Below are 15,551 nucleotides of genomic sequence, written 5' to 3' on the forward strand. Positions count from 1 at the left end.
ACAGTGGTTGTTTGATTTGAGTTATTATCATATGTATTAGTATACAATGAAAACTATTGTTTCTTGCGTGCTAAACAGACAAGACATACCATAAATACGGAAGGAGACTGCACAGAATGCAGTGTTACAGTCATACTTAGGATGTAGGGAAAAATCAACTTAATGCAAGGTAGGTCCTTTCAAAAGTCTGAAGTTAGCAGGGAAGAAGCTGTTCGAGTCGGCTGGTACGTGTCCTCAGACTTTTTCCCAATGGAAGAAGGTGAAAGAGAGCTTGTCCGGGGTGCGTAGGGTCCTTAGTTATACCGGCTGTTTTTCCAAGGCAGCTGGAAGCGTAGACAGAGTCATTGGATAGAAGGCTGGTTTGACTGATGGACTAGCTTCATTCACAACCCTTTGTAGTTTATTGTGGTCTTGGACAGAGCAGGAGCCACACTAAGTGGTGATTCAACCAGAACCAGTGCAGTTTATGGTCCATCTGTAAAAGTTGGCGAGAGTTGTAGTGACATGCCAAATTTTTTTAGTCACTTCAGACAGTAGGGGCATTGGTGGGCTTTCTTAATTATAGCATCCGCATGGAGGGACCAGGACAGGTTGTTGGTGATCTGGATACCTAAAAACCTTAAGCTCTCAATCATTTCTACTTCTTTCCCATTGATGTAACAGGGGCATGCCCTCCATTACAACTCCTGAAGTCAATGACACTCTGCTTTGTTGACACTGAGGGAGAGATTACTGTCGTTTCACCAGTTCACCAGATTCACTCTCTCTTTCCTGTACTGTATTTCACTATTGTTTGAGATCCACCCCACAACAGTGGTGTCATCAGCAAACTTGAAAATTGGGTTTGAGGGGAATTTAGCCATACGGTCAGAGGTGTATAAGGGGCTAAGGACACAGCCTTCTGGAGCACCGCTGTTGAGGATGATCGTGGAGGTAGTGTTGTTTCCTCCTATCCTTTTTGATGGCAGTCTGTGGGTTAGAAAGTCTAGGATCCAGCTGCAGAGGGAGGAGCCGAAATCCTGGCATGGTTTGGAGATGAGTTTTGTAGAAATAATGGTGTAAAAGCTGAGCTGTAGTCTAGGTGTCTTTGTTATCTAGGTGTTCCAGAATTGAGCGTAGAGCCAGGGAGAAGACATCTGCTGTGGACTTGTTGCGGTGATAGGCGAACTGTAATGGATTCAGGTAGTCTGGGAGGCAGAAAGTGATTTGTGCCATGACTAATTTTTCAAAGCACTTCATAACAATGGATGTCAGAGCCAATGGACAACAGTCATTAAAGGCATACTGCCTGGTTTAGCACTGCTGCCTCACAGAACCAGGGACTTGGGTTTAATTCCAGCCTTGGGTGACTGTGTGCAGTTTGCACATTCTCCCCATATCTGCATGAGTTTCCTCCCAAACTCCAAAAGATTTGTCAGTTAGGTTGATTAACTATGCTAAATTGCCCTTTTGTGTCTGGATGTTAGCAGGGTAAATTTGTGGTGTTACAGGGATATGGCCTGGGTTGTCATTGCAGGCTCAATGGGCCAAATAGCCTCCTTCTGCATTGTCTGATTCTATGAAGCAAGATAGGTATGATAACATTCCTGGTGATATTCTATAGGCCTCCAAAGAGTGAGAGATGGAGGAGCGAATCTGCAAGGAAATCAGAGATGTGCAGGAACTATTAAAGTGGTGATATTGTGGTTTTTAATTATTTAAACATTATCCCAATCAATGTTAGAAAGAGGTAATGAATTTCTGAAATGTGTTCAGGATAACACATTGCTGGATTTGAGAAATGAGATAGGCCAAATGGATTAGGTGTCTGTAGAGAACATTACAGTAAAACTGATCGTTCTTTCACAAAGTTTAGGTTAGTAATGAGAAGAACAAGGAACAATCTAAAGTAGCCCTCTTCCAATTTAGAAGTTCTAACTTGAATGGACTGAGAAGGAATCTAACCAATGTACAATGCAACCAAAGACTGACAGGAAAAGCTGTAATGAAACAATGCATGATCTTTAGAGTGCAGATGTTTCAGGGACAGACAAGGTACATTCCAACACCTGGGAAAGCATGGGAACAAAAGTCAGGGAAGTAGAATATAAAGTGAGACATAAAGAGAGTGTAGGATGCATGTCAAGTAATTCCTCAACAAGAACCAGGCCAAATACAATAAGTTGAGAGGGGAAGAAGAGGAAAATGAGGCTAGCAAATAGAAACAATGTGAATAGATGGAAGTTAACATAAAAAAAATCCAAAAATGTTATATCAGGATGTCAAAAGTAAGCAAGTATTAAGCGGCTTACTACTGACATCTAATCTAACAGTGGGATCTATTAGGGACAAAAATGGCGGGGAGCAGGGCAAGCTAGAACACTTAATGATCACTTTGTATTAGTATTTATATTGACAGAAGTAGAGATGATAAAGGCAATGGACGGGGTGAAAATTGTCATTCCAGTACATCCTACCTATGCAAAGAGCAGATTAGTCACATGGTCCAGATGGCTTGCATCCTAGGTTGCTAAGGGAACCAGAGGTGGAGATAGCAGAAGGGCTTACCATATTTTTCCAATTTTTGAGATGCTGAGATGGTGCCAGAGGATTGGAATGTGGCAAACATGACAATAAAGGCACTCATCATATGTTGTTCAGTTTAACATCAGTGGTGGATAAGGTTTTAGAACAATAATCAAAAGAAAAGAATTACAGTTACATTGAAAGGAGAATTAGCACAGATTTGTAAAAGGCAGTTGTGGTTTCATTAATACTTTTTTTTGATAAAGTTAACAGAGAAGACTGATGGAAGTAGTTTGGTACATGGATTTTAAGAAAATATTTGACAAATGATTAACAAAATTGAGGCTCATGGAATAGAACAGTTAGCATTAACTCAAGTTAAAAAATTGACTGAAGGATAGAAAACGGCAAATCATTGTTTTCTGTCCTTAAGCCAATTATTTCAGGCTGGAGGTTGATACAAAGAGGTGTCCCCCAAGGGAGATTAGCTTAGGACCATTACTTAAGTAAAAATCTGAGATCCCTTTTAAAAACGAACATTTCCCAGCCTCTTACTGAAAATATATTCTGCTTTTCTATTTTTGTACCAAGGTGGATAACTTCACATTTCTCCACCTTACATTCCATCTACCATATTCTTGCCAACTTATTTATCTGTTTAAAACATTTAGCAGCTTCTTTATGACTTCTTCATATTTTACCAAAAAACTCTGTATTGATGGCAAACTTAGAAACATAGACTGGTCTCCTCCTTAACCAAGTTATTAATATAGATTTTAAGTAGTTGAAGTTAATCACTGATCTTTGATTTGATTTACTGTCACATGTACTGGTATACATGAAAAGTATTGTTTCTTGTGCACTATACAGACAAAGCATATGTTCATAGAGAAGTAAAGGAGAGAACGCAGAATGTGGTGTTACAGTCATAACCAGGATGTAGAGAAAGGTCCACTTATTGCGAAGTAGTTCCATTCAAAAGTCTGATGGCAGCAGGGAAGAAGCTGTTCTTGAGTCAGTTGGTACAAGTCCTCAGACTTTTGAGTCTTTTTTCTGACAGAAGAAAGTGCAACAGAGCATGTCTGGGGTGTGTGGGGTCCTTAATTATGCTGCCTGCTTTTCCAAAGGAAGTGTCCACTGGTTACAAGCTGTACCCTTGTGCTTTTTGTCATTTAGCAGTCTTCAATCTATGCTAATATCTACCCACAATTCCACAAGCTTTAATTTTATGTAATAATCGCTTATTGAATGCTTTTAGAAAATCCAAATGCACACATCCATTCATTTCTCCCTTAGTCACCATGTCATAACCTTTTAAACTGAAAAAATTTGGCAAAGATGGCTTCCCTTTCAAAAATCTGTACTGACAATCCAACTATTGCTTGCTTCCCTGTCATCACCTTTCCAATAATAAATTATAGTATTTTCCATTCTGTTTATGCCTTGTAAACTATGTTAAAGCTCCCTGTTTTCCCCTTCTTTTTTGAAAATCAAGATTGTGTTTGCTATCTATCATTATCTGTTCTTAAATCTAGGCAACTTTGGAGAGTGTATCCACTATTTCTGCAACCATCTCTTTTAAAACCATGGTGCGTTGGTCATCAGGTCCAAAGGATTCGTTGGCTTTTAGTCCCATTAATTTCACCTGCAGTGGTTCTTTACCAATACTAATATCCTTAAGTTTGAAGTCTCTCAACACCACATTAGTTCAACACTGACATCTCCGCATCAATCTTAAGTTTGTCATTTTCACTACACCCTTATTTCCTTGCTGCTTCTTTTTTTTTGCATCTTCTATGAAGGCCAATATAAAATATTTCTTTATTGTCTCTTCCATTCTGTTATTGCTCCTGTCACTGCCTCTAAGGGACTTACACTTACTCTTTCTAATCTCTTTTATTCTATATTCCTATTGAAGCTTTTATTATCTGCTTTTATATCTCTAGCTATTCAATCACTATCATTTATGGTACATTCTGCACCTAATCTTAAAATCCATCAAATTCTCAGGCTAGCTAATCATTTTGGCAGGATTATGAGCTTCTCCCTTTGATATCACTCGTTCTATAATTTCTCGTTAGCCACGGTTTGACTACTTTTCCCTTGAGCTTTTTATCCTTAAGGCAATACACAATTGTTGTGAATTATGAATTCTTTAAATGTTTGCCATTATGTTTCCACCTTCATATTTTTTAATCTGGTTTCTCAATCTACCTTACCCAAATTTCTCCACGTAACCACGTCAATTGCTTTGTTCAGATTGAAGAGCCTAGTTTCAGATGCAAATATATCATTTTAAAACTCAGTATAAAATTCTATCCTATTATGATCATTTTTATCCAATCTTTTTCCACTGCTAGGTTATTAATTATCCCTATGCCAGATTCATAATTTCTGTGCAAATTCCTATTATTGATCATCGCTGTTTCCAGTGCCCTTGTAGGCAGTAAGTACTAGCTCATTACCATTGGCTGTGTAAAGAAAAATCCTCTCAGTCTCCAGATATTTGTTATCCAAAGTCTTAAAAATGTGGCCCCTAGTCCTTGTCCCATCAGCTAATAGGAACTGCTTTTCTTAGTCTGCCTTTTCTAATCCCGTCATATTCTAACACCATCAAATCTCACTTATCCTCCTTCGCTCCAAACCACATCTGGAGCATTGTCCCCTTATTTAAGCAAAGATGAAATGCATTATAAGCAGTTTAGTGATGGCTTACTACCAGGGCTACCTTATGGAGGAAAGGTTGGAGAGTTTGTATCCACTAGAGTTTAGAAGAACAAGAGGCGACTTCATTGAAACCTTTAATGATCCTAAGAGGTATTGACTGGTTGGACGTGGAATAGATGTTTTCTTTCTCAGAAAATCTAGAGCTAGGGGTCACTGCTTAAAAAGGGGTCATTCATTTAAGACAGATGAGATTTTTTTTTCTCTGAGGGTCACGAGTCTCTGGAACTCTTCTTCAAATGTATTAGAAGCAGAATCTTTGAATATTTTTAAAGTCAAAGCTAGATGGATTATTGATGAGCAAAGGGTTGAAAGATTATTGGGGACAGGCAGGAACATGGGGTTGAGGCTACAATCAGATTAGCCATGAGTTTATTGAATAACTGAGCAGGCTCATGCAGCTAAGTGGCCTACTCATCCTCCGAATTATTATGTTTGTATGTTCAATGGATAGCAAACTTCCCACTTGTAATGAGTATCCTTTGCTTTTGTGGCTGAATAATTCAGCTAGTATCTAAAAAACAGTTGTGTAGCTGAACTTCTAGGCTAATAGGCTTAACTTGGAGTACTGTGCGCAGTTCTGGTCGCCTCACTACAAGAAGGATGTGGAAGCTATTGGAGAGGGTGCAGAGGAGATTTACAAGGATGTTGCCTGGATTGGAGGCATGCCTTATGAAGACAGGTTGAGGGAGCTAGGTCTCTTTTCCCTGCAGAGACGAAGATTGAGAGGCGACCTGATTGAGGTTCATAAAATGCTGAGAGGTATAGATAGGGTGGATTCTCGCAGACTACTTCCCAGGGCTGAAATGGTCGCTATGAGAGGACACAGGTTTAAGGTGCTGGGGAGCAGGTACAGAGGAGATGTCAGGGGTAAGTTTTTCACTCAGAGGATGGTGAGTGAGTAGAATCGGCTGCCATTGCTGGTGGTAGAGGCGAACTCGCTGGGGTCTTTTAAAGAGACTTTTGGATGAGTACATGGGATTTAATGGGATTGAGAGTTATAGATAGGCCTGGTAGGTATGGATACGATCGACGCAACTTGTGGGCTGAAGGGCCTGTTTGTGCTGTAGTGTTCCATGTTCTAATGAGGCTTTCAAAAATCCCTGCGGCTTTTCCAAATCCACCTCTCACATCTCTTTGAAACTTGCATGTATACCAACATTTGTTTTTAGTCATTAATTTAACTGCACATCAGCTTTAGAATATATTAAAAATTCATGCCAATTTCAAGATTGCTTTCAGCAAATAATCTGCTATCTGCTTCCACTGTGCAATTGGACACTTTGTTAAACATTTAAAGTGGAAGTGGCTACAATTAGAAGGTCTCAACTTGCATTTGCAATTCGTTAATTATTATAATAATTATCATTTCAGGCACACAATTTAAAATAAAAAGTTCATAATTGGTGAAATAGAAAAATTACAACAATTACCATTGGTCTATTTCCAGTGTTTCCTTTTTTATAAACTCACATTACCACCTGTCTCCTCTTGCATATTTCAAGAGCAGGTAAATTATTCAGTAAGCAAAGTTTTTGGTAATGGACCCAGCTCCTTTCTAAACTTATAGTGACCAAGGATAGGCAACAACACCTCCTCCATGATCATCCTCAATACCAGTGTCCCACAAGGCTGTGTTCTCAGCCACCTACTATACTCCTTATACACCTATGACCGTGTGGCCAAATTCCCCTCCAATTCGATTTTCAAGTTTGCTGACGACACCATCGTAGTTGATTGGATCTCAAACAATGATAGGACAGAGTACAGGAACGAGAGAGAGAATCTGGTGAACAGATGTGGCGACAATAATCTCTCCTTCATTGTCAACAGAATGAAGGAGGTTGTTATCGACTTCAGGAAGTGTAAAGGAGAACATGCCCTGTCTACATCAATGGGGACGAAGTACAAAGGGTCAAGGGTTTTTCGGTGTCCAGATCACCAGCAACCTGTGCTGGTCCCTCCATGCCAGCACAATAGTTAAAAAAACCCATCAGTGCCTCTACTTTCTTAGAAGACTAAGGAAATTCAGCATATTACTACGACTCTCACCAACTTTTATAGATGCAACATAGAAAGCATTCTTTCTGGTTGTATCAAACTTGGTACGGCTCCTGCTCTGCCCAAGACCGTAAGGAATTACAAATGGTCATGAATGTAGCCCAATCCATCACGCAAACCAGCCTCCCATCTGTTGACTCTGTCTATACTTCCCAATGCTTGACAAAGCAACTGGCATAATTATAACCCCACACACCCCAGACATTCTCTCTTCCACCTTCTTCCTTCGGAAAAAAGACTCTAAAGTCTAAGGTCAGCTACTGACCAATTCAAGAACAGCTTCTTCCCTGCTGCCATCAGACTTTTGAATGGACTTATCTTGCACTAAGCTGATCTTTGTCTACACCCTAGCTATGACTAACACTACATTTTGCACTCTCTCGGTTCCTTACTGACCAATTCAAGAACAGCTTCTTCCCTGCTGCCATCAGACTTTTGAATGGACTTATCTTGCACTAAGCTGATCTTTGTCTACACCCTAGCTATGACTAACACTACATTTTGCACTCTCTCGGTTCCTTCTCTCTGAATGGTATGCTTCTTCTGTATAGCGTGCAACAAACAATACTTTTCACTATGTTAATACATGTGACAATAATAAATCAAATCATTCAGACCCATATAAAAAGTGCATTCTTGTAAGTTAAAGGAAGTATTTGTTTTGTGCAACATCTTATCATCCTCAAGGTGTCATATTGGTTATTACTCAATTATGCTTATATGCAGACACTGCTGTCCTGTGGGTAAACAAATGAATAACCAGTGTTTTTGATGTTGCTGCTCACGAGAGGAGGATAAGCCAGGAGTGTCAAGTGGATGATTAATCTTGGCCGCCTGAAGGACCAGCATCAGATTTGGTAGTCTTTAGACAATTCGATTTGTGCCACATATATCAAGGAAGAGCTGAACACATCGGATATACAAAGGCTATGTGTCCTGACAATATGTTCCACTGAATACTTCTAATTGAGAACTAGCTGTGCCCCACACCAAGCTGTTTCAGTACAGCTTCAACGGAAAATGTAGAAAATTAGAAGGCATGTCTTTGTCCACAAAATACCGTACAAATCCAATCTGGATTACAGCCTCATCACCAAAAGTTTAATGTTTATTTAAGGGTCACATTGACACTGAAATGAAGTTGCTGTGAAATTCCCCTTGTCACTACAGTCCAGCACCTGTTTGGGTCAACGTACCCAAATCTTTCAGACCCAGTACATCTTTCAGAATGTGGAAGGAAATTGGAGCACCCGCAAGAAACCTACACAGACACAGGGAGAACGTGCAAACTCCACACAGTGACCCAAGCCAGGAATCGAATCCAGGTCCCTGGTGCAGTGCTAACTACTGTGCCGCTGTGCCATTCCAATCTACCGTCAATTATCAGCGAAGTGATAGGTGTTGTACTATCAAGCGACATTCACTCTGTAGCAACCTACTCACTGATGCTCAGTTTCTATTTAAGCAAGGTTACTCAGCCCCAGATCTCTTTACAGCCTTGGCCCAAACAATGACATAAGAATTAAACCTCCCTTGACATTAGGGCAATACTTGATCAAGTGAGGTATCTTGGAGCCCTACCAAAATTGATGTCAATGAGAACCAAGGGGAAAACTCGCCACCAGTTGGAATCATATCTAGCACAAAGAAAACGGTTGTAGTTGTTAGGCCAATCATGTCAGCTCGAGGATATCAGTCCAGGACAATGTCCTAGCGCCAACTATCTTCAGCTGCTTCGTCAGTGAACTTCTTCCCAACATAAAATCATTAGTTGGAATATTTGCTAATAATTGCGAGTTTTCAGTAAGATTCACAACTTCTCAAAGACTGAAGCAGTATGTATCTGCGTGCAGCAAGATCCAAAAACAACCAATTCATGACTTAAGTGGCAAGTAACCTTTGCATCACGTAAGTGCCAGGCAATGGGCATTATTATGGGGAGGGTGAGTGAGAACTTTTGCAATCCTTGTTTCTTTTTGATAATCAGTTGTATTTGAGAAGGAGTGTTCATAATTCACGTGATTCTCTTGTTCTAGAAAACGTGTGTTGCAGGCCTGATGAAGACATCTTTACCCCTGAAGCATAGTTCAGGTAAATTTAAGAATCACATGCCAAAACTGTTTCAAGAATCTCTCAAAGGGATGGATTTTCTGCAGGTCATGAAGTTACGTTGCCTGCAGTCTGGTTAGCAGGAAGTCAGTTTGTTGTATTGGTGGACCTTGCCATGTTCCAACCTCTAGTTTTTTAAGACATAGATATTATTACCATCTCTACTGCTATCACCTTTCTACAGACAGCACTTTGAAGAATAAAAGCAATAAGCAAGGCTGCCCAACCCTGCAACTCCTCACAATGGTAGTTCTACTTCCAAATATGGTGGTCTTAGGTTGTATAACAGTCGTGTGCGTGTGTGGTGTGTGTGTGTATATAGTAGTAGTAATAGCTCAACCACCTCCTTTGTTTCAATAAAGGCCCATTGAATTCAGGAATGCCTCTTAATGATCTCAGGATAGTGTAGTGTAGTCAGCCTTTAGTCTGGCATGTGCCTTTGTCTCTGTTAGAGTGTGTTTGAATAGACAAGTCAGGTCATGTGATCTTCAGCAGATATCTTTGCAGCACATTGGCTTTTCTTTATAAAAATGGCCAAGTTCGAAGCGTTCATAAAATGAAGATTAGGAATATGGTATGTCTTTACTGAGCATACCACCTACAAGAGGAAATAGAATCATGTTCCCATGATGTTCAATAACATTATCATCACTGAATTCACTACCATCCAACATCCCAGGGGTTATCACTGACCAGAAACTTTACTGAACCAACTATATAAATACTGTGGTTAAAGAGCAGGTCAGGGGCTGGAAAATCTGAGATGAGCGACTCACCTCCTGGCTCTCCAGTTTGTTCACTTTGTACAAAGCACAAGTCAGGAATGTGATGAAATACTCTCCACTTGCCTGATTTGTGCAGCTCCAACAATGCTCAAGAATCTTGACACCATCCAGGACAAAGCAGTCCTTAGGTTGGCACTCCATCCACCAACTTCAACTTTCACTCCCTTCACCACTGATGCACAATGGCAGCAGCGCAAACCATCTAAAAGATGCATTATAGCAACTCACTATCTATCATCTCAATAAACAAAGGCAGCAGATGCAGACGAACCACTACCTACAAGTTGTCCTCCATGTCACACACTAACCTGATTTATTGCCACTCCTTTACTGTTCCTGGATCAAAATCTTGGCAATCCATCCCTAACAACATTGAGTGTGCTGACACAATATTGAATATAATGGTTCAAGAAGGTGGCTCATCTTCACCTTCTCAAGGCAATGGGATGGACAAAAAATAAATGTTGGCAATGTCAGCTACACTCACCCCATTAACATTCTAGTTTTCTTAAAATTTAAAAATAAGCCAAGATTTTTATTATTCTTTTTGATTATTTTCTGCTCATACCAATTTAGTGAACTACACATATGGACCTCAAGTCTCTTTGGATGTTTGGCAGCATTTCCCTGTTGAGAAAGTACCTAGTTATATGCTTTTAATATTTGAAATGGAGACTTTACATTGAAATCCATTTGCCACCATTTTGCTCATTTACTTAATCCATCAAGACTTCTTCATAATATTACACTTCCATCTACACTGCTACAATGTTGCCTCATCTTTGAGTCATTGGCAAATTTGGAAGCGTGGCATTATATCCCATCATCTAGGTCAATACAAATAGTGAACAGTTGAGGTCCCAAAATAGATTCTTGAAAGGTACCACTGACCACTTCTTGCCAATTACAATACCTGTCCATTAACCCTACTCTACATCTCTTCTGTTCAGCCAATTTCCCAATGCGGTCAATAATAGCAAAATACTGTGGCTGCTAGCAATCTGAAATAAAAACAGAAAAATGCTGCACTAGATTGGACTAGAAAGGATGCAGATGAGATTCACCAGGATGTTGTCTGGGCTGAAGCGCTGAGCTATGCAGAGAGGCTGATTAGGCTGTCTTTTTTTCCTTCAAGCAGGGAAGCCTGAGGGGAGGACCTGATGGATGTGTATAAAATTATGAGGGACATAGATAGAGTAGATAGGAAAAACTTTTCCCCTTAGCAGAAGGGTCAATAACCAAAGTGCATAGATTTAAGGTAAGGGGCTGGAATTTAGAAGGGATTTGAGGAAAAACTTTTTCACCTAGAGGGTGGTGGGAATCTGGAACACTGTCTGAAAGGGTGGTGGAGGGTGGCAAGAACCTTTACAACATTTCTGAAAATTCTCAAAGACATGCTGGTTAGGCACATTGACCTAAACAGATGCTGGACTGTGGCGACTAGAGGAATTTCACAATAACTTCAATGCAGTGTTAATGCAAGCCTTACTCGTGACTAATAAATAAACTTTAACTTTTAAACATTTAAGTATTTAGATGAGCACTTGAAATTACATAGCATGCAAGGCCACAGACCAAGTGCTGGAAAATAGGACTAGAATAGATGTATGCTTGATAGCTGGCACAGACATGGTGGGCCTCTTTCTGTGCTGTAAAACTCTAACTCTGTTTCTCTGTCTACAGATGCTGAATTATAGTCAATGTTTTGAGTCTGAACGACTCTTCTAAAGAGGGAGAAATGTGATAGATTTTATACTGTACAAGAAGTGGCTCAGCTGAAGCAAAGTAGAAGATAGTGGTGGGTGGGAGCTAGGAGGGATTGCACAAAGATGTGTAGTGCATAAGACAAAGAATGTGTTAATGGCCGTGTGAAGTTCTTAGAAGATGCTGATGATGTCATAAAAAGTTAGATAGCAGAATATATTACTGGGAGAACAAAAGTAATTGCTCACTAAAAGCAAAACTTAACAAATATGATAGGTGGCATGGTGGGTGGGTTGCTTTGGGCCAAAACATTTTTGGATTTTTTTTAAAAAAGGGCTCAATTCAGAAGAGAAAGATCATATTTAAAGTTGTTGAATTCAATGTCGAGTCCAATAGGGTGTCACTACCGTCACCTTGTATTGTCCTTCACATTGCCATTAACTTCCTCTGTCTTGTGCCCTACATTCCTTTGTGCAATCTGTCCTAACTTCCACTAATCACTGACCTTCTACTTTTCTCCACCTTTTCTTATCCAATACAAAATCTAAATTTCTCTCTTTAGCTCTGAAAAAGTCGTAAGGATTCAAAATGTTAACTTTATTTCTCTCCCCAAAGATGCTGTCAGGCCTCCTAAGCTTTTCCAGCATTTTACTACTTTTATTCCTAAAGATATTTTGCCATCAATTTTATAAGCTTCAACTTCAGCTAACAGTCACTTGTGAGGGTCTTGTAGAAGTCCAAATGAAGTAGCTTCCAAAGACAATCCCTGTCTGCTACTTTAATCGGCTCTTCAAAAATATTTAAGTTCATCAGATGTGATCAAATTTTGACAAATCCATGCTGATACTCTCTGATCAGCTGAAATACATAAGGTGTTCAGCAACATAAAAAAATCTGCCGTACACGTCACAAAAAAATTAAGTACACAGGCCCTATATTTTTATTTGCAAGGCCACATACATGTGGGGGCCAATGTGTGTGTGGTCTGCAGGGGAACTTCCAGGTTGCTGTACACATCTAAGAGGGAACATGTAATCTTATCGTTAATTATAGAATCTAGCAATTTCCCAACAACAGGTGCTAGGTTAATTGATCTGTAATTCTTTGGTTCTCCTCTGTCTTTCTTAAATGGTGGAACGATAGGCACAATTTTCCAATCTAAAAGGACCCCTTCCTGAATCAAGTGCAACTTGGAAGATTCTAGTTAAGGCATCTACAACATTCTCACCTATTTCGTCTAGTTGTGGGAAATGGTCCCTCTTTAGTACCATTATTAGTCTCATTATGGTCATTTTACTTGCTTTAAATTTTGGTGAGTCCGGGTCTCTGATCCAATATTAGTTTCTTGGAATTGTTGGCATGCTCACCTCTTCCTCAATTAGCATATCCACCATTTCCTTAAGTTTTTTAGCCCCTTGACTACTCTCTTCCTGAAAATTATAAATTATTGAAGGTTGATTTTGATATCCTTTTCAACTTTCTTTTCATACTCCCTTTTTCCTGTTCTTTCCTGTTTATCAGGGTTTGTCTTTTTTTTATTACTTTTAAGTAATTTCTTCTTGCTTTTCTTTCAGTTTAATGTTGTCTCATACGTCTTAGTTTCCTTTTTTTTTTAAAAGTATAACTCTGGTCATTTAAGGCCATTAACTGGTTTTATATCATGCTGAATTCTGTTTTGAACATCTCCCACAAATGCTTTCTCGATTATTCTGAGCATACATGAGATTAATTTTATCTCTTTAGATCTGCAGTGCTGAAAATGGGACACTGTGCTCCATTCCTCCAATTCTGAGGAATGGAGCACAAAATAGCAGAGGGAAATAAAGAAGGAGAGCCAAAGAGGAGAAAAAAGGGAACAACAGAAAGAGAGAAAATAAGGAAAGCCAAAGAAAGACTGGAGCTGCCTCATTGGAGCACCATCCTTAAACCTCAAATTGCATCTCTTTGACCATCAATAATTTCAATCTGTCCTTCCCCAGGCTCACATCAGTTATTCTCATCAAAGACCTCCACAAATAGGCATATGTTTCTCCAGGTTAAAAGCCCTGTTGTCATCAGGTGCATATCAACTTCATCACTGGAAACCAGTGGAACTTCAAATAGCACAACTGTCCAAATGCATACCATTCTGGGAGCCTGAATTCAATAACATATTGATGTGGGCTTATAATACTGGTTCCCTTACAGGCCAGGTCATTCATACTTAGGAATGCAGCCAACCTCAGAGCACCAGTGTGATAAAAGAACTTATAAAGTACAATAACGCCTTGTCAGTGATTACAGGTCCCAAGTTAATTTGCCTCATGATAGCATACATTTCTATAATGCCCATTAAGTTAGACCATTCCAGTTTACAGAAATCAAAGTGGGCCATCAGCTAAAGGACCGCATAAGAAATAGAAGATATAAGCATGTATATTATTAAAAGTTGTAAGATCAATTATCCTGTTTCCAAAAAAAACTGAACAGATATTAAAAGATTTATTCCAATCTTTTCAAAATTCAAAACCAGAATCTTCAGATTTTATTCTCATCAATTCAGAAATAAAGAAACTCTTTCAGCCATGATACTGAATTATTAACCAAGTGACAATTATATATTAATAGTCATTCCTTTTCACTATTTCACACTGTAGAACAGGGACATTAACTACGTAAAACAATTTCTTCAATAGCAAAAAGGAATTTGAGAGGAACACTGCATTTTTACGGTAATGAGGCATAACATAATTTCCAAAGTCATTAACAGTGCACACTTTATAGGTGGGAAGGGAGTGCAGAGGAAGGATATAGTTTTGAAAAACAGCAGAGCTTCTAATCCTGATTACTATGCAAGTAGTCAAGCTAGACGGTGGGCCTGTGTGTAAAGGACTGTATTGGTATCAGGTCTGGCGTGCCTTAAAGCTGAATAACCTTCAAGCAGTCACTCTCTTGCAGCACACAATGTACGTTCGCTTGGGCGAACATAATGTGCGCCAAGTACGTAGTAAATGGTGTTCCAAAGATGAGAAAAAGGTCCAAATTGGCATAATTTGGAAGGAAAAAGATATAATGGATGTTCTTCAGTTCAGTAAGTTCAACCTGACCATAAGGGTTCTTTTGTAGATGTCACATACCTGCCAAGGCTTTAATACGGGATCTTTCAAACAGCCTGGCAGAGCTGTTTTCATTATCCCATTCTTCAACATCCCAACGATTGTTGACATCACTATACTGCTGCTGAATATCAATGTTGTCGTAGTCTGTCGCTATTGCTGTCATTGTTCCTCCTTAGCTGCTCCTCGTCATGAGCTGCCTTGCACAAAACGTTCTGGGGAAAAAAATAACAGCACTTCAGAACACAGTTTCATTATATATTATCTTATCGTGACTGTAAATGCACATGTAACTACACAAATCTCAAATTTGTGATTTGTGATTTGATCTGGCTCAAGAGCAGATCAGCACATAAATAGAAATATCACAGACTGCAGCAATGTGACTTGACTGAGAAAGGTGCATCAGTGAATGCAGCACAGGAATGAAAAAAATACTTCTGTCAAAATATTCAGTCTCGATTTTGTGCTCCAGTGCAATTGTCACCACTCAACGTGAAATGAAATGAAGCCACTGTAAATTCACAGAAAACACTACAGCAAAAAAACCCCCCACTAAATCAGTGCA

The 15,551-nt window shown here is 39.4% G+C and overlaps 1 protein-coding gene across 1 annotated transcript in view; it reads right to left on the reverse strand.

Annotated features, from left to right (window-relative positions):
* sptbn1 (spectrin, beta, non-erythrocytic 1) overlaps positions 1 to 15,551 on the reverse strand; it is a 260,511-nt gene that overhangs the window by 141,569 nt on the left and 103,391 nt on the right. Inside the window, exon 3 of the mRNA XM_080200448.1 lies at positions 15,005 to 15,198. Coding sequence (XP_080056574.1) covers positions 15,005 to 15,149 — 145 coding nt within the window. The 5' untranslated portion in view covers positions 15,150 to 15,198. The remainder of the gene's footprint in view (positions 1 to 15,004; positions 15,199 to 15,551) is intronic.

The sequence above is a fragment of the Carcharhinus amblyrhynchos genome, chromosome 12, assembly GCF_965287045.1.
Source record: "Carcharhinus amblyrhynchos chromosome 12, sCarAmb.v2.hapA, whole genome shotgun sequence".
Classification (NCBI taxonomy): domain Eukaryota; kingdom Metazoa; phylum Chordata; class Chondrichthyes; order Carcharhiniformes; family Carcharhinidae; genus Carcharhinus; species Carcharhinus amblyrhynchos.